Consider the following 19356-nt stretch of genomic DNA (forward strand, 5'->3'; position numbering starts at 1 on the left):
AACTCACAGCTACAGGGGAACAATCCAGCGCTCTGGCTTTGTTGTGACACTGCTCATTGTCCGTGGAGGTGTGCGGTTGTGTGTGTACTGTATGTGTACCTGTGTATGTACATCTGCGTGTGCTCGCTGCCTGGTATAAATAGCGTGGGATGTGTGCCGGCCGGTGATTCTGTGGAAGACGATGGCTGTTCCAGGACCTCCTCTGCTCCTCTTTCTGTCTCTGCTGCTGCCGCTGCTGTTGAGCAAGGCATCCCTGCCCGCAGCTGCATACACACTCACCTCCGGACGACAGCACAAAGTCCTCCATCTGGGTGAGGGCGAACGCACACACAAATATGCCTACAAACACATCAGCAATCAACACAGAGACTCCTGTTGAAAAATACTTTGAATTCCTGATCTGTTCTGTACTGTGTGGTGTGTGTGTCTCCTCTTAGACTGGCCTAAGGATTGTGGCATGGCCCACTTCAAGCCCAACATGGCTGAGAGGATTGTGTCTGGGAACGAGGCCAGACCTCACTCGTGGCCCTGGCAGGTCTCTCTGCAGGTAAATCTGTCTTTGTATTGACGTGGTTCATTATTTAAAGTATAGGGAGGTCTTAAACGGGACAATGGGATTATTGGCCGCATGAAAACGTCACAGTGAAGACTCCAGTCCACTTATAGACTTGCATAAGAGGCGTAGCTGCATGTTGGCTGGGACACATTATCGCTTCTAGGACTGCAACTGGGAAATTATTAGTTTATCTCCACTAGTCTATAAACTCAGAAAAAAGTGAAAAATGGCTATTACAAGTTGATGTTTTTAAATTACTTGCTTTATCTGACAACAATTCAGAGTCCAATTAACAATATGTAAAAGAGAAATTGAGCAAATTGTCACATTCAAGAGACAGAAACCAGAAGATGTTTGGCATTTTTTCTTGATAAGTGACTTAAGTGATTAATTATCAAAAATGTTGTTGCTAAAATTTGATGTGGATCATTTCAGTACTATTTCCTTCTGAACACAGATTATATATTTAACCTTTTAACAGCTACAGGCCTATAAATTCCAACTAAAAAATATAGTTTTCATCAATATTTCATTATTTGAGAAATCCCATTTAAGTCTTGGACCACTACACAGGAATGAGACGACGCATTTCAAAGGAACAGATTAATTCCCAGATGTGGTAATGTTTCTAAATGATTTAGACAATTTTGTTAAGTATTATCAGTAAATTGGCTTAAATTGCTCTCAAACTGTATTTATTGTCACAGAGGGAGCAGATGGGATGTGTCAATGTAATCAAGACCCTTTTATTCATTGCTGAGCTTTCTTCAGTTACGATTGACTCTTATCACACCAGTTTAACCTCATTAGACATAATGGATCAAAGAAGGATCAGATAATGAAACTGGAATTATTACATTTAACTTATTGGGCTCATAGATATGAAATAGAGGAGTAAGGGCTGTTTGGTGTGTACTGTTGGTATTTTGTGACCTAAATGCTGTTAATCAAAGCTTAACTCCCAAAAATACTTCAGAGCACTGTGCTTGAGGAAGTCTTCTTTCTCATGTTGTGTAGACAGTTTGTTTATGTGGCTATGTGGGCTGAGATGTCTGAGTTGACCAGCAGAATGATCTCACATCACTGAGGAAACTTGTCTTCTTGTCTCTTCTAGGTTCGTCCCAGGGGAAGTAAACATTACATTCATGTCTGTGGAGGAACTCTCATCCACAAGAACTGGGTCCTTACTGCTGCTCACTGCTTCCAAAAGTAAGAAACCCCCTCCACAAACACAGAGAAGGAACCACTGAGTAGCACATAAAGTTCTAGTTTGATGTTTGAATAAATGTTTTAGCAAACAGTTTGAAAAGAAAACGCAACTAGAATGTTTCTTTTGACACTCAGAGGTAAAGCTGAGGATGCTGGGAGCTGGAGGATCGTCCTGGGGAAGCATCAGCTGAAGCGCTCGGAGACCGCTGAGAGGATTTTCCCGGTGAAGAGGATCTACCGCCACGAGAACTTCCGTTACCCCATGAACAGCGAACTGGATTACGACATCGCTCTGGTGAAGGCCGGCACAGACATCTCCCCTTCAAACTTCATCCGCTACGCCTGCCTGCCGCGCAAGCAGACCAGCCTCAAGCCGGGACACTACTGCTGGGTCACAGGCTGGGGAGACACCAGGGGTGAGTGAAGGAAAATATAGAGGAGAGAGAGCTCAGGGTCCACTGATAAACTACAGGCTTTACCTACAGACTAACTGTACTTTGACCTACTGATGGCACTAGAGGAAAGGTCAAGGTATCAAAGTCATTAACGCTACAACTTGTCCCATGGAGGGCATGAATGTTTGTACTAGAGCTGCAATAATTAGTCAATTAATCAATCAAAATAATATTAATTGGCAATTATGTTGATAACTGCTTAGTCGTTTCAGTCATTTTTTAAGCAAAAATGCCAAAAGTTCTTTGGTTCCAGCTTGTTGAATGAGACGATTTGCTCTTTTTCTGTCATATACTGTATGTCAAGTGTAAATTGAGATATTAAACAGAATAACTGAAGGTTTTAGAGTCTGACAAAACAAGCAAACTGAAGGCATCACTGTGGACTCTGAATCTTTTCCCTACTTTTAGCATTTAACTGATTAATCAAGAAAATATTCAGCAGATTAATCGATACTGAAAATAATCATTAGTTTGTTCCAAATTTAACGAAAAACTATCCAATAAGTCGTGAAGATATTTCAATAACAACTAAAAATGTCAACCTGCTGCTTGCGCTAAAGGAAAAATCAAAGTCATCAAGATCAATCCTCTGGGAACCATGAATGTCTGTCCAAAATTTTGTGCCAATTCATGTAGATGTTGAGATATTCCACAAAGAATAAGTGAAAACTTTGACGTACTGGTGGCGCTTAAGGGAAAGTCAGGTCACTCACCAGAGTGAGTAAGATTCATTGTCTGGGATTTTGTAAGATTTAATGGCAATCTGTCTGACAAATGTTGAGATATTTCAGTCTGGACCAACATCAGACCCGACACGACCATCTGTAGAGATCAATTACAAAAACACTGTCGACACATGCTTATGTCATAGGCAAACTGTTGTGGCTGCAAAACGATGGATAAATTGTTTTGAGCGTCACACAACTTCAGCAAAATGACTTGTTTCACTATCAGAATTGGATCCATTCGGTGCAATAACTGGATAATTGGAAAATCTAGAAGAGCCACACAATTTAATTATTTTATCCCCATTCAAGTTAGCAGAGAGCTAACCGGAAGTTAGCCAGCTCGGCTGGTGGAAATCTCTGGTGATCATGCTCTGCCCATAAAGCATGCACAGTATGCATTCATCTGGCCAACGTGGGAAATGTCAAACCCCAGATTAAACACGAGATTAAAAACTCTGCATACTGCAAAATACAGAGAGATTTATCTGGCAGTGATGGGTTTAATCAGCATTGTGTGAACTCATTTGTCAGGGGCTTGAATGTCATGTTTATATGTAAAAGTTCTGCACTGCCGGTTTGAATTGAAAACTTTCCTTTAACACATTTCAGGTGGGAAGGAGAATGTGTCTCTGGCAGAAGCCTTGAATCAAGCCCGTCTGCCCATCATTGACTTCAAGACATGTCGACAAAAGAAGTTCTGGGGCGACCGCGTCCGAGACTCCATGATCTGCGCTGGGTTCAGAGACACCGAGGATCCCCCCGCTGCATGCCAGGTACGACAGATTTACAGACAACGTTGGAGGTAGAAGTGAGAATCAATATTTTTTTAAAAACACCTCGTCATGAAAACTTTCCGACTCCTCTCCCCTCTTTCCTCTCCCAGGGTGACTCTGGTGGTCCTCTGCTGTGCCAGCTGGGGCAGGACCGCTGGGAAGTGCACGGCGTGGTGAGCTTCGGCCCCATCGGCTGCACTGTGGAGAACAAACCCAGCGTGTTCACCCGCACCGCCGCCTACATCCCCTGGATCGAGGCAACGCGCATCAGGGACTTCTTCCTGCACTAAGCGGGACACCTGACTCAGCGCTGACAGCAAACATAAGCTCCGCTCTGTGTTACGTCACCTCTCGGATGTCTACAGATTAATACAAACCGTTTGTCTCCCTCTGTCCCAAACACCATTTCTGGAACTAATACAACCACTTCAAGATGTAAATACATGTTCTGAATGTGCAATAATCATTTTCTAACTCATATTTTGCAGTATACACTATGCAATGCTCTGATTTTTGAACAGCAGATATTTGTGACAGAGCACTGTATAGTTTAGACTACTCATGAACTTTTACAGACTACCTTTGCGCAATAAAATTGATTAAAAGGCAAAAAAAAGAGTTTGTTTTCCCATGTTTTATTATTTCAGTGGGTTTGATGGAGACACATAAACAGCACGTACTTCCAGTATAGCTTTACAGCGACGGTCACATCAGGCAAGAGACCCTCTTGCACAGTAACACAGAACCCACTGTGGTTACGCTTCAATAAATACAACAGTTCTGTGTTTGCAGATCGTCGTTAAATATCTATTTGCTCTTCTACGGGAGAAGAGTCTTTCAGTCCAAGATCAGAACATGAATCCACCGCCATTTGTCTGGTGAAGCACACACTCCAGATTCCACAAGTCATCTTACAAATTGATATTGGCTCATTTAACCCACCTCATGGGTTTACTGATTTCAAAAAATTAGCATTATTGAAGACTAATAAGTCTCTCATAAACGATAATATAACAAATGACACATATTCCATCTTATTACTGATCTGTATCTGATCAGTGACAGGAATACCTCAGAGGATGAAGACAAATGATGCGAGGGGTGTTTTAGGACGGTCTACATCTGGAATCCCAGTGGAGTAAGTCCACATTTTCATCTCAGAATGCTCCTGGAAAGTGGCTATGGGGGGTGGGGGGGGCGCCAGCGAACTGGGACCAACTCGCTTCACTGGAGAGCACACTGCATTTGACCAGAGTCTAATTCCTCTTAGCGCTGTGGTTAAAGGCTGTGTCCTGGAGATATTTGGCCCTAAAGTTGAAGAAGATGTGAAGGAAAGTTTAGTACAGCCTGGAGGATGAGGAGGCGCCGGTGAGGTGGTCCCAGTTGTTGTAGACTGCGAAGGCACCAGACAAAGCTAAACCAGCCAGACCTCCACGGGCGACACCCTTCAGACCACCTGGGAACACAAAATAGTAACAGAATGAGAGATGAAGCTGAGTATGAACACAACATGCACCACAACCATCTGTCTAACGGTAATTTCAGCAAATAATTCCTTAAGTACCAGATGTTTGGACTTGACACACTAATTTAGAGCTTAAAGAAGGTTAACAACACCTACAAAGTGTAATTTGTTTGACCTTTAGGTGCTTTCCAATGATTATCTTATTACTGTCGTCTGTGTGTCACAACACGCCTACAGAGCTCCCTAAAAGGAGCTCAGAACAATATGAATATGAACAAACTCAATACTGCAATGATGATTCACAGCATAACCTTAATATCAGTTCCTTAAAATTGCAAAATTATTCACAACGCATACAGTAAAGAGCCAACATCATGTTGATCAAGATCTCATGATGTGACAACTCAAAGTTAAACTAATTGATTTTGATGGCAATAATTATTTAGGAGGATTTCTAATGAGACAAACTCTAAAATCCAGTTATCCAAATTGCATTAAAACATTTTAAACAAGTACTCAGGCTTAAGTCAATAACACTCTTAAGGCACATTTCACATTATTGACAGATAGACAAGCAGAGAAGACACCTACTGGCTGATTTAAAGAGCATCCCAGTTAACGTGCCGGCAGCTACTGTGTTGATGTCATCTTCTGCTCCTCTGGCTTTCTCTATTGCCACACCAAAAGCACTGTATAGCAAGGCTGCAATGGCAAAGAAAAATACACAAAGTTTTATCAGAGGCAGCAAAAACAGCTTATAGCACGTCTGTCTTACACAGGTATCAATTCATGATAATTAAAAAGAGGGAAAATTAACAATGAAGGCAACGAAAATTCATAAAAGCATCCATAAAAATAACTGATACTATCTTACATGTTGCAATATGTTTAATACCATTATGTATCATTATTTGTAGTTACATTATGATGGTCTTACCAACAGAGCCCAGAGTGTTGGCCCATGAAGCACCCTGTCTGGTCACCATGTTGAGAATCCTGGAGAGAGAGAAAGTGAACATTTAGAGGTCAAATCATCCAGGTGTAACACCAGCCAAGTCTAATAGTGAACTGAACTCTTTATCGTCTTCATACTCACTGTACATTACGAGGTTTGGACCATGCCATGTCGCTGGTCTCCTTCAGGCCCATCCTGAGACCATTAACAGCTCCGAATGCAGCTCCTGAAGTAAAAAAAACAAAGAGACTTTTACTTGAGTTCAGTGGAAAACATCGCAAATGTCACATTTCAGACTGAAAACATTGAGCTGTTTCAATATAGATTAGTCCAATTGAAGTACATGGCCACAAGTATATGAACACCATGACATCGAACCCATACATGATTAGTGAACATCTCATTCTATATACTGTACATAACTGCCGACTGTGTGTATATAAAATAACTGATCACTTACACATCTTACACACCTTTGACTACTTATATATTGTTTACAATTTACAAAAATGGTTCCACCTGTATATATGTTGTTGTCCATTGGTTTACTTATGTATCTATTTTTTCACCCACTTGCTTGTACATAATAGTGATACGTTTATGTTTAATCATCTTTGTTCAGCTTGTTGTCTATGTGTATCTTCCTGGAGATTGTTGTGTGTAAGCACACTGAGAGCCACTGGAAACCCGAGTCAAATTCCTTGTATGTGTAAACATACTTTGCCAATAAAGGATGATTCTGATTCCAAAACCATGGACATTAACCTTAACCCCTAACAAAACAGACAGAGTTTTGTTCCCACACAGCTGTAAGAGCATTAGTGAGTTCAGGCACTGATGCTGGTTGATATGACCTGGCTCGCAGTGTGCGGATCAGTTTGACCCAAATTGTCTGGAAAAGCTATTTCTTTTAAGACTTCAATTTTGTGAACAGGGGCATTGTTATGTTGAAACAGGAAAGGGCCTTTCCCAAACTGTCTGCAAATACCAGAGTGTCCTCAAACTTTTGCTCGTATAGTGTACTTCGAACAGTTTTTATTGACATTTTCAGAAAGGTGATAATTCTACTTTTTGTTTATTATTGACGTTGTAGTGGGTGGTGGAGGCGTACTGGAGGTTATTAAATTTAAGTGTAGGAACATTTTTCAATACAATTCACTCCAGTGCACCATCACCACCACCAGTATGACCTCAATAACAAACATACAGTAGAATTATCATCTTTCTGACGTCAACAATAACTGAAAATGTACAAGCTTCATAAAAGTAGAATTTATGGCAGAGCTGTTGTATTGGATTGCATTAGATTGCACAGGCGTTCCTAATAAAGTGCTCAATGAGTGTATAGTGCTCTCATTCTTACTACAATTATGCCAGCTGTGGGAAATAAAACAGTCTGTAAATCCCAATCACCAGAATAAATTAAGTTTTAAGTAGGTTTAAGGAAGTTGTGTGACATTTATGAAAGCTAACAGTTGTGATTTGTTTCTTACCAGTAATACAGGAGCCTCCAATAGTAAAGAAAGCCAGTTCAAACCGTCCTCTCGTTTTATTGGCACCTGTAGGTAGAATGAACTCATCTGTGTCCTGAAACACAACATTATCAGCTGTTACAGTCAGAAAAATAAACACATTGTGTATCTTAACTTTGAATGTCGTGTCAGTAGCATAACTAGACCTGCTTTCTATCACTTAAATAATATATCCAGAGTTAGAGGGTTCATATCTCAAGCAGATTCTGGTCCATGTATTCATCTCTAGCAGATTGGACGCCTGTAATGCTCTTAACGCCGGACTATCAAAACAGACAATCTCAAGGCTGCAGCTGACTCAGAAGGCAGCAGCTAGAGTCCTTACACAAACACGCCAATATAAACATACTACACCAGTTCTTAAATCTCTTCACTGGCTTCTAGTACAGCACACAATCAAGTTCAAAATTATGTTAATAGTCTGTAAAGCACTTAATGGTTTGGCTGCCCAGTATATTACTGACCTCCTCACTGACTACAGTCCAACCAGACCCCTCAGGACAACAAGTAGTTGGTGTCTAACTGTACTTGGAATAAGATTCAGGTCTCCAGAGAGAGCTTTTAGTTACTTTGGTCCTGCTCTCTGGAATAAACTACCAGATGACCTGAGATCAGTCACTGCTGTTTCCATGTTTAAAAGAAAACTTAAAACCTTTCTGTTTTCTCAGTCACTTTCTCACCTGAGTGTGTGTGGCTGGACAACTGTTTTTCAACTTTTTATGTTTTTTTTCCTATTTTTATTATTATGTTTTTATGTTTGTGAATGTGTGTGTGTGCTTGATTTGGTGCTCATTTTTAATTGCTATATTTCTGTATTTTTAAACTTTACATAGATTTCATCATGTTGATCAAATGCTTTTAAATTGATGTTATTGATGTTTGAACTGCCATTGTGTATGAAAGTGCTACACAAATAAAACTGACTTGACCTCATTTATTTCACATAAAACGGCTAATATTCCACTTTAACTTACCTGAACCAGGTAACGAGGGTCGACGTTGAGGTAAGGGGACAGTGGACTCATCCCAGTCACTGAAATGACACCACAACACAAAGCTGACTAAACACTTACATGAATCAGACGAGGTTATTTTTAACAACAACTGGTGTTAACTGGTGACTTTAAGCCGAATGTGTCATGGTTGTCGTAGTGACGGCAGCTGTTGAAAACACATTGGTGTCCTTATGAATGCCTTATTCATTTTACTTTAGTTACAAGTTTAATAAATATTCGTCACATTATTTTTGTCTTACTAAATTTGTATATTAAACTGTGTCACCAGCCTGGAAGCCTTCACCTTTCTTACAGTTAGTTTGACTGTGTTTTATGAAGGATTTGATATTATTGTCGGTAGAAAATGTGGCCCAACCACAAACCCGCTTTGATACTTTAGAATCAAATGTTGTGGGAGCTGTTCACAGATTACATGGTCAGTGTAAAAACATTTAGGACTTAGCACTATGAGATTCACTGCAAATTAAAAGTGCAGTACAAATTAAATGTTTTTGTTATTATTATTATTATTGTTTTGTATTATTGAGTATCATTCAGTCCGATATATTTAATACAGAATTAGTCAAACTGCGTTATTGTGTTATCAACGTCTTTTATATGTTGCATTAACGTAGCATCACTTATTTCTTCTGAAACTAATCACTTTAAATATTTGCTTGTTTGAGAGGAAACACTGCATCTTGTCCCACACTGATGGTGTCAGGTAAAACAGACAGTAGATTGGACAAATCTTGTGGCCACTGGAAGTACAAAAATCACACAGTTTGAGCACAATATATGATCCTGCACGGTGTGAGTCCACCGGGACAGAGCAGGTGAAGTTTAATGTGAATATGGGTCACTTTTCGACTGAAAATACTGGTATAAAATCTTATGCACTGCTAATCTATACATTTTCTTTCCCACATTAAAAATAACAAGGTGAATGCTTCTTGCTCGGCACACAAATTCACTTACGTAAATAGTTAGATCCCCTGCAGACATATTTTAACATGTGTATAAAATACTCTAAGGAATAATTTGTGTCTGATATAGTTTTTCCACAAAAAAGTTCAATTATTTTGTTAAAATCCTTAAAGCGGCATCTTCGTCCTTCTCCCGCATTACATTATGGTTACTTTCTGTTTTGCGGTTACGTAAAGCACAAATAGACCCTGCGTACTGTTATTGGCTGGGGGCTACACACCCACTGCCCAAAGGTTGACGCCCAGAAACGTCCCAAACACAACAAAATAATAAGAAAGTAAGAAAATACAGGGAGAGGGCAGAGTCTCTGCAGATAAATACACCGTCACGCACTTCTAGTGGGCAGCAGGTGATGATTGAAAGGGACTGGTGTTTTTTTTCTTTGTAAGGAAAAACCTGCATAGTATACCTTTAACTTTACCTTCATTCTGTCTTGCTTTTGTTTCGCTTTCTGTTGCTATTTTGCCTTCTGAGTATCCTGCTTTTGGTTTGTCTGTCAAAGCACTTTGTAAACTCTGTTTTTAAAAAGGTGCTGAATAAATAAAGTTATTATTATAAGCCTAATATTATCATTATTATATTGTCCTGGTGGGCACACAGTATGTTCAATTTATGGTTAACTATTGTGTAAACTGTGTGGCCACACGACCCATCAGTGTGGGACACTAAAATAAGATTCAGCGTTTCATCTTCAAACAAGTAAACATTTAAAGGAAAAATTTCAAAAAATAGGTGAAGACAGATGAATGCTTCTTGTGTAACGTTAAGGTAAGAGGAACCAGACGAATATATACTGTGTTGAACATTCAATTTAAGGGAATTTAAAGTTTAGGACGAAATGTTCTGTTTGTGTTTTCGACCAGTTCAACCTGTTAACACCGGCACTCGTTAAACCGAAACACCGGCAGTTAGCAACCGTTACAGTAAAAACACACTTACATGGGACACCGGCGAGCTCTGTGTTGGAGTATTCAGGTGCTCCACCTCCAAAGATACTCCCGAGACCTGCTTTGAGTCCTCCGGGACCTTGTGAGTTGTTGTCCATGGCTGTAGAAGATCTGAAGTGTTCACCTGGCTGAGGAGCTGAAGACGAACCGACCCCGCTGAGGTTAGCTAGCTATGTCGTAATACTCAAAACGAGACACAAACTGATAAAAGACGAGCTGCTGGATTCACCGCCACCAGTACACGTTGTCCTTACAGTGTGTATTTTGTATTTTACGTGAATTTTCCCGTGTGAAAACAGCAGCTTTTCGTCACAGGTTAATGACTTCGTTTTCCTAACGTGCCTCTGACCTCCAGCAGCAGCACGCTCTGCCGTAAAGCGACTACTGACGTTGCGCTGACGTTACGTCAACAACTCCGGTCATGAAAAGTGGAAAAGACAGTATATACCGTCATAAAACTCGATGTCACCTCCCAATTTTATGACTAAAACCTCTTTAAAAGTGACAAGTAAAGCAACAAAACATTTGTCATAACGTTAACACTCCTTACGATTTTACGACACCTGCACAGATCTGGGATCAGTTTATTTAACTCAATGACAAACCGGTTGAAGCAGCGAGGACGTTATAAAACTGACCGCAGGCTAAAAGCAGAGTAACAAGAGGTGCTCTTTTACAAATACGGATTTCTTTAGTTCATTATTTGATTGTATTGGTGACATTTTATAAACAGTGGTGGAGAGATACTCAGATATCTTTCTTAACTAAAGATTGAATTATCACAAAGTGAAACTACTCCATTACAAACAAGGAAAAACATTATATTCAGTGGTTTTAGACACAGTATAATCAATTAATTTGAATGGATTTCTTGAGCCATGGGTAAAGTGGGATTATTTGCAGATTTAGTTCACCTGTCACATACTGTTTATAGTCGATCACCTGTTTACTGCAAATCTTTTAAAGGACGGGTTCACAACAGTCAGGTGCCCAAATTAACACTGAAACAGGTTTTTCTTGCTGTTATCATTCTTCCTGTTCATACTGACCATTAGAAGATCCATTCAATAATGCACTTACAACCTTTTTAAAAAATCTATTTTATTGATATAAAAAAGTTACAATTTTCTCCTCCACAAAGTGATCATATACAGAATATCGGGGGAGTTGCAGTTCATATAATGATTTTAAATAAAAAACAGGTATTTATAGTTTTTACATCCTTTGGATTAGAGGAAAATCGATGTGAACCAATGTACTGTTTGACCTCCTTTGTGAAAAACAAAAAGTTTGGCTTTTTACCTGTAAATTTGCTTTTATGAATGTGACATTTAGCCAATAAAATTAAAAGATTTGCAAGAAATAGCTGGTTATTCAATTCAGAGTTATCCTCTAGTATTTGTGACCACCCAGATGTTGTCTGAGTATTTTTTTTATGTAGTATTTGTATGTGCTTTAATCCCGTTCATGTATTGTGGATCTCTCCCTCTCTCTGCTGATGAGCTGTGATGGGCTGCAGGTGAGCTGGGCTGATTGAATGATGGTGACTGTATGAGTGTGAAGGTTGTTCCAAGGAGTTGATCGGTTCCAGCATCCAAGTTTGCAGTTTTAAGGCCGCTTCCTTCACCTCCTCTGGGTTCACTTCTCTCCACACTGTAAAAAAAAAAAAAGTTATTTCACAGAAATTTACTGTATTATTTTACAGGGGTTTTTTTTCTACATTAAGTGTAAATGCCATAAAAACATGGTAAATTATTTTTATTAAAAATATTCACTATAAAATAAAGGCTGTAATCTGTAAATTAATGTAATGGAATGTTATAGTTTTTTTAACAGGATTATTCAATTACTTAATGTCTTGAATGTTAAATTACATTGAATACTATGTAAAAATACAAATAATACAAGAAACACAATGCAGTAAGATTTACAGTGTGGTAGTGAAATGAGTGTAGTGTGTGTAAAGTGCTGTGTAAGTGTGTGTGTGTGTGTGTGTGTGTGTGTGTGTGTGTGTGTGTGTAATGTGCAGACAGGCAATTAGTGTTCATTTTTCATAAGCCTGGTTGTCTGGTGGAAAAAACTGTCTCAGAGCCTGCTGATCTGGGCTTTGAGGCTGCAGTACCGTTTACCAGATGGCAGAAGCTGAAACAATCTGTAGTTGGGGTTTGGGTTAGAAATACAGTTGTAATACACTTGGAAAATAATAGAACACCTCAAAATATGTATGTTTTAATGTAATGTTAGTATATCAATGTGACAAATTTATTGATAAAATAAGTATTTTAATCATGATAATTATTTGAACTTTGCATCCCCCAGCCTCTTCCTGAGTTGTTTTGCATCGCTGGCATGGTTTTCCCAGGCACAGCCTTCACATACGGCCTGCACGGTTTTTGGAAGGTTCCGGGCCTCAACATCCCCATGGTCATACCCAACCTCACCACCCTGCAGGAGGCTGTTCTCAGCCAGGGGAAAGCCAAGTGGAGTTTAAGGAACTGCTTCTGGGTGCTTCACTGCGGGCCTACTATCTGTTTACCAGGTGTGTGCACTAGCTCACTCATTATATAGATCAGTGGCTAAACCGCACTGTCACGCTGGAACTATTGCATGACATAGGGCTAGGTAGAGAGAGCGTGATGAAAAACTGGAGGAACTTCAGATCATGTCAACACTAATGCACCTCAGAAGTGCTGTTTGTAAGCATTTTGGATTGGACTCTATCAGTGGCAAAATTATTGATAAAGATAAGGCTGTTTGCCGACTTTGTATGAAGCAAGTACTTTACAATAACGTTACCACAACAACAAATGGAGTCACCTGTTAGCTTCTCACCCAAGCAAGGCTAAAGAATCAGAGCACCAGCAGCTACACAACCTCGCCCAACCTCCTATTTTAGCCTATAAATTACATAATGCTAATGTTCTATATAATTTGAATGAATTCCACAGCACTGTTAATTCATTCAAACTTTGTTTTGGGAAAAAGTGACAGCCCTAGCGTGTTTGCTGCACGCATTATTCGCATATTCTGCATAATTCAATCATTATATTGCAAACCAAAAACTGAAAATCACTCTTGCCTAAAGATTGTGCAAAAAACTGCACCAGAGTTTTAACTGGTTCCAAATGTAGAGACTACTACAACACTCTAAATTAAGCATCCCAACACAGGATACCAGTCAGTTTTACAAATAGTTTTAAGATTTTGTTGATCACATGTAAAGAACAGCTTGATCTGGCCCCAACCTTAATTTCAGACCTTTTTAAACCCTAAAAGAGGCAAAGTTTGATCATGCTCAATTTCTGTTCAAGCGGCAAACTGCACTCCTTAAGAGCGGCAGCTCTTAAGGCGGCTCCCCTCTGCCGCTGCTGTGAGGATAGGAGACAAAGTTGCCATTGTGTGTACATTGAAAAAAATACAGGTGACAACATTGACACCTGTTGGTGTGCAGGTACGTTTAAGAGCATGATACATATTTTCTGCTTTTGTAATTTCAGGACAAGGCTTGCTGAGGCTCATTGCAGAGGATCACAGCCATCGTTGGAATTCTGAAAGGAAGTGGGTGACTTTCAATCTGTCCTATGAACTTTAGGCTTTTTTTATCATGCAGATTCACATCTGTACGTTAATACTGATTATGTATTAGCTTATTTGTTTGTTTCTGGAAGGAGTTGAGCTCCTGTTTTTTTAATTTAGCCCCTATTTCCATGGCCAAGGAAAGTTCAATCAATATTTGTCAGAGATTGGGGACTCAAGTCTCATGACTTGACCTGAGTCACAAATTTGAGGGCTTGCGACTTGGTTGACTAACACTGATAAGACTCGACTTGACTTTGACTTTAGGCAGATGACTCGAAAAGACTTGACAGTTTTTATTTAGCTGAATCGCCTATTTGCATCATTGTAGATATTGAGCATGAACAGTTAATGTTTTGAGACATGAAAGGGTGGCTTCTAGTGTAGTGTGTGCAACCCAGGCTTTAAAGACAGTGTCTAGCAAGACCTAGAAAACAATGCAAGACAGGATTGAGCTCAAAGCTTGTTGAAAGCATTTTCGCATACCTGCGCTGATTTTCTCTCATGCTTAATATTACCAGACCGTTTCTGATTCAGACAAGACAGCTTATGAATTGACAGCTTTTCATGACAGAGCTTCATTATTCTGTTCGAGGTCCCTCACTAGTTCAAAGTCAATGCAACTCAACCACAGCTTGTGTGACAAATGCAATCCTTCAAGATCAGGCAAACAAGATGGTATTTTTCCTTGATGATACTTGATGTTTGAACAATTTCAGTGTTCTAAATTAATGGATGTATTAGTCTACACAATCCACAGCAGAAAAAAGTAACCATCAGATAGAATACTATGTTTCATTATGCAAGCGCCAAATGTGGGTAGATTTTCCATTTGGCGAGTAAATATACCAGTAGTCATGTGTTGCAGACAAAGACTCAGGCTGTAGTATAACTTGCAGTTTTTTTTATCTGCACACTTTACAACCACAACAAAGCAGTATATGTAGCTTACAGTCCACCAGCATATTTTTGCTGCTGTTAAAACCCACTAGCTTTGTGCTAACTACTGCAACTGGAGGAAGTTCCTCTTCTTCTACTACTTCTGCTTACTCAAAGGCACAACCTGGTGGCAGAATGGCAGAAGTCATACAACATATCCACACACATCAATACTACATAAAATACAAAATTATGAACCCTAGATCCTGGAAAACATGTTAGATCAGATTATTTATTTTTGTTCAAATAGTTAATTAATGTGAAGTTAATTTATAGTTAAGTTAATCAACCTGCATGATGTTCTTTGGTTTTATGGGTTAGGGTTAGGGACATTCCAAATTGTAGTTGATTTAATTGGATTGGATAATCCTATGAATTTAGATTACTGTATGAAAACAAGAGTCTTCATTTAAATTAGGTAATTTTAAGGAAGTTCTGCAATCTTTTTCATTTTTTGTGCAGATTTATACATTTGTTTAACATTCTAGAGATGTTTTATAATGAAATTTTCTTTTTACTTTACAATGGTTGGACTGTAAAAATGTAGACAATGTCCAAAGTAAATATCCGTATTTTTAAAATAAATCTCTGTAGAACAACTAAAGGTTTTTTATTTGACGACTTTTTTTTTCAACTTTTGCTGCCGGACTTTTTACCATTTTTTTTTTACAGTGCACTTCCAACCAACCTTCCAGTCAACATGTTTCAATGTGAAATGTTGTATGTAAATTTGCTCACGTGATATACCAGCCCAAGTTTTGTAATGGTGGGTAGCATTTTTGTTTAACTTCACTTTTTTTCTCCTGTTTTTGTCACATTAGGAGTTAGGCTGTCTTTTGTTCTTTTTGTTTGAGTAGGTAAGTTTAGGTTGCTCAGCGTCAGTTCACCTTTGTTTGTTATTTTGCTGTTAGCCCACCCTGAAGCCTTGAAGATTTTCAATAAAACCTTTAAAGGGCTCCAAATCCCTTGTTGCTGGTGGTTCTTGGGAGCCGGGAAGAGGGGAGTCTCATTCTTTTCATGTTGCGCCAGAGATTCCCCTGAGCTGGGTCGTAACAGTATTCATAACAATACATTTGTTTTGGAAAGTGCTACACAAATAAAGTTATTATTATTATTTTTACTACATGTTTCCAGAATAATATAACACTTCATCAGTATGGTTTTTGATAAAAATACACGTTATTCCAAAGGAGTCTCACAAAAGGGTCAAAATAAACAGTGTCAGAGGAGCTACAACAAAATGTACAATGGATATCAATATCTTTTCTGACCTTTAAAAATATATCTTAGCTGGGTGGATCTGTGAATGAGTTTGGAAGTAGGTAGGAGCCTTTTTCCATGTCATGTTATTTACAAAGTGATTCCAGTATGAGATCATAACTACTCCAGTATGATTAGGCCTAAAAGTTCTGTTTTCACAGTCACCTCCAGAGTGCATCATATCTTATAAACTTGTATTAAAAATCTTCTCTATTCAACCAGTTTGAGCCTTTGAGCTCCGGGAGGCGCTGTAGAGTTCATCTGAAACTAAAAATCTATGTAAGAAGTCCTTCGTGTCCTTCATGTTCACTATCAGTTATACAATCATGTGTTGTGAGTCTTTATGTTTTGGTGAGCCAAAGACAATTTGCCACCCTGGTGGACAATAAAGATCTGTTCTATTTTATTCTATTCTTCTCACAAGGAACAAGTAACTCTAAATGTCAAATAACTGGAGGGAAAAGTACAATATCTCCCTCAGAAATGTAATGAATAAAGTATAAAATGAAAACGCCTCATAGTTCTAGTATTACAGTACTACTCCAGTAACGGTACCTAGTTACTTTTTAACACCACGCAGGCATAAATATACGCACAATGTTAATAATGTTTTTAAATCTTACTGTACATAAAGTGAGATAGAGTTACTTGAAAGCAGTCTGAAATAATCTCTATATGTTTTAATTTATTTTGTCTTCATTTAATGAATGTACATTATATTTTATTTTAACTTTTTGCTAAAACTTCCTTTTGTCACCTTTAAAAACATGTTTTATTGAACAATCAATTTGCAAACAACCATGACATGTACATATACAAATCCTCAATCTCTATGTCCAAGTAGAGAAACAGAAACATTAAAAAATCAAGTACAAAAATATAACATGTAAATAAAAAAGAAAATACAATAAATAAAAATATAAAATTTACCTCAATTCACATTTAATGGTCAGTACAGTCAGATTCTATTAGTCTTAAAGACATATAATATTAAAGAACATGCATTTCAGGGACTTGCAATATAACTGGAATTAATTATAAAAAGCATTCAAATATATATTATTAGATATTAAATTAATTGTGTTAATCAGTAGATTTTGCAGGTTCTCCTTCATTACCAGTCCACTCATAGATTGTACCTTAAGATGTGACTGAGTACAACAGACTTCTCTTCAAACCATTCCTCCATTCTGCTACTAGTATACAATGGTGCTGTCAGTGGCAACCAGGAAAAAGATTATATTCAGTAGTTTTAACAGAAATAGACTCTTTAACAGAATAGACAGTATAATATATTGTCTTGAGTGGATTTCCGTAGCCTTGGGTAAAATAAGGTTATTTACAGATTTAGTTTACCTGTCACATATTGTCTATAGCTGATCACCTGTTGCAGTTTACTCTAAATCTTAAAACAACAGTCAGGAGTCCAGATGATCATTGACGCAGGTTTTTCTTGCTGTAATCATTCCTCTTGTTTATACTGACCAATAGAAGATCCCTTCATGACACACTCGAAATGTATGTGATGGGGGCCAAAATGTACTTAAAAGTTTATCTGAAGCTAATATGAAGCTTCAGTTCAAGTAGATATCTTTCAACGTTACAGTCTTTTTAGTGCCAAAGTCCCTCTTTTTGTTACTTCCACCGCAGCTCAACAGGGAAACACTGTCTGAAGACACACAAAGAGGGAATTTGATGCTAAAAAGACTGTAAATGTGTCAGATATCCACTTGATATGACTAACTCTGACTGCTGAAGCTTCATATAACCTTCAGATAAACTTTTAAATACATTTTTTGCACAAAATGACAAAATGTGTGGACACACTGTGGATTTTGGCCCCCATCACTTACATTTAAAATGCATTTGAAGAGGATCTTTTAATAGCCAGTATGAACAGGAGGAATGATTACCGCAACAAAAACTTTTTTCAGTGTTTGTATGGACACCTGACTGTTGTTTTAAGACAGACTTGAAAAATTGTGAACTTGTCCTTTAAGAATAAAGTTTGAACTTCCTCATATGATCCACAGGGAGGCAGCAGAGAGCTGACAAAAAAGAACCAAAACCAACTAAAGAGGAGTCAAACTCCATCGGTTCTGGTTCTTATTAGTCCTCTGTCTAAATAGATTTAATTGGCTGATTAAGTTAAATTTGATGCATGTCACAATAGATACAAGTTGGATTTGCTGTTTGCACCACTTGAAGTAGAGAAGTAGGCCTAGAGCTGCATGTGTTAACTTCCATATGACACCTGTCAGGCCTGTAAGTGCACGATTTCCCACCTTTCAACCCTGCTGCGTACTTACCCATGATGCAACACAGCTACAAGACCCCCCACACACGCACACGTACGCGCACGTCTGTGGCCATCTGCTGCCGGTCAAAGGGACAGAGGCAGTGAAGGAATTTAGTGTGTTGAATTTCGCAAATAACAGAGCATCTTATTTGGATTCTGCCATTGTATGTGTGTATTCAGAAGGGGCCAAGTGGAGCGATGAAGTTTGCCATTGTCGCCCAGTGTGGGTGTTTTCAGACTCGCTGGCATGATCTGTGAGTTAGTGTTCTCTGTGTTACTGCCCAGTGTGCCCACTGTCTTCCCACAATGCTCCATTCAGCCCTGGGCCTCTCTCTCTCTCTCCTCTCTCTCTCTCTCTCTCTCTCTCTCTCTCTCTGCGCTCACACTCCCAGACTGAGCTGCCACCCATTTTGTGCCTTGGGCTAATCATCATCATCATCATCAAATTTTTGGTTGTGGGAATAAAAAAAAAAAAATAGCTGTGATGTCATCTTTGTTGTCATCTTCTTTTTCAGCAACTCTTGTTTTCATCTTCTCCTCCTCTCTTCCTCTTTTTTTTTCTTTCCTGTCTCTCTCTCTTTCTTTCTTTCTGTCTTTCTTTCTTTCTGTCTCTCTGAGCTCCCAAACACAAAAGACAGAGAGGCCACGACAGGACCCCAGTGTATGCTGGTTGTCAAGGA

At 38.8% G+C, this 19356-nt stretch overlaps 3 protein-coding genes and 1 long non-coding RNA gene across 7 annotated transcripts in view; 2 read left to right on the forward strand and 2 right to left on the reverse strand.

The window, feature by feature from the left end:
- zgc:112285 (uncharacterized protein LOC561476 homolog) lies at positions 1 to 4675 on the forward strand. Its single transcript, XM_044338230.1, has 6 exons — positions 1 to 311; positions 438 to 547; positions 1671 to 1765; positions 1901 to 2181; positions 3558 to 3721; positions 3832 to 4675. Exons 1-6 carry the CDS (start codon positions 182 to 184, stop codon positions 4009 to 4011), a joined length of 960 nt encoding a protein of 319 aa, XP_044194165.1. The 5' UTR covers positions 1 to 181; the 3' UTR covers positions 4012 to 4675.
- Positions 4341 to 11004, reverse strand: timm23a (translocase of inner mitochondrial membrane 23 homolog a (yeast)). Its single transcript, XM_044338231.1, has 7 exons — positions 10595 to 11004; positions 8648 to 8706; positions 7635 to 7728; positions 6283 to 6367; positions 6124 to 6182; positions 5778 to 5888; positions 4341 to 5177 (listed from the first exon to the last, which is right to left on the reverse strand). The coding sequence occupies exons 1-7, from the start codon at positions 10698 to 10700 to the stop codon at positions 5059 to 5061; spliced, it is 633 nt and encodes a 210-aa protein (XP_044194166.1). The 5' UTR covers positions 10701 to 11004; the 3' UTR covers positions 4341 to 5058.
- Positions 8714 to 17597, forward strand: LOC122971525. Its single transcript, XR_006399496.1, has 2 exons — positions 8714 to 10184; positions 16204 to 17597. It is a non-coding gene; the product is annotated as an uncharacterized LOC122971525 (long non-coding RNA).
- Positions 11726 to 19356, reverse strand: part of qki2 (QKI, KH domain containing, RNA binding 2) — a 26862-nt gene continuing 19231 nt past the window's right edge. For 2 of the 4 annotated variants that reach the window (XM_044338221.1, XM_044338220.1), the window contains exon 9: positions 11726 to 12255. In XM_044338221.1, coding sequence (XP_044194156.1) covers positions 12068 to 12255 — 188 coding nt within the window. In that variant the 3' untranslated portion in view covers positions 11726 to 12067. The remainder of the gene's footprint in view (positions 12256 to 19356) is intronic. The other 2 variants (XM_044338223.1, XM_044338222.1) reach the window with 1 other exon arrangement.

Source organism: Thunnus albacares, chromosome 20 (genome assembly GCF_914725855.1).
Source record: "Thunnus albacares chromosome 20, fThuAlb1.1, whole genome shotgun sequence".
Lineage (NCBI taxonomy): Eukaryota > Metazoa > Chordata > Actinopteri > Scombriformes > Scombridae > Thunnus > Thunnus albacares.

Excerpts from the sequence above, each read along its gene's own strand:
- timm23a (XM_044338231.1), bottom strand. The coding sequence starts at position 10,700 with ATGGACAACAACTCACAAGGTCCCGGAGGACTCAAAGCAGGTCTCGGG. Across the intron at positions 6,183-6,282 it reads TCCAAACCTCGTAATGTACA|GATTCTCAACATGGTGACCA; the intron begins GTGAGTATGAAG and ends CTCTCTCTCCAG. Across the intron at positions 5,889-6,123 it reads CAACACTCTGGGCTCTGTTG|CCTTGCTATACAGTGCTTTT; the intron begins GTAAGACCATCA and ends TTGCCATTGCAG.
- zgc:112285 (XM_044338230.1), top strand. The coding sequence starts at position 182 with ATGGCTGTTCCAGGACCTCCTCTGCTCCTCTTTCTGTCTCTGCTGCTG. Across the intron at positions 312-437 it reads GCACAAAGTCCTCCATCTGG|ACTGGCCTAAGGATTGTGGC; the intron begins GTGAGGGCGAAC and ends GTCTCCTCTTAG. Across the intron at positions 548-1,670 it reads CCTGGCAGGTCTCTCTGCAG|GTTCGTCCCAGGGGAAGTAA; the intron begins GTAAATCTGTCT and ends TGTCTCTTCTAG.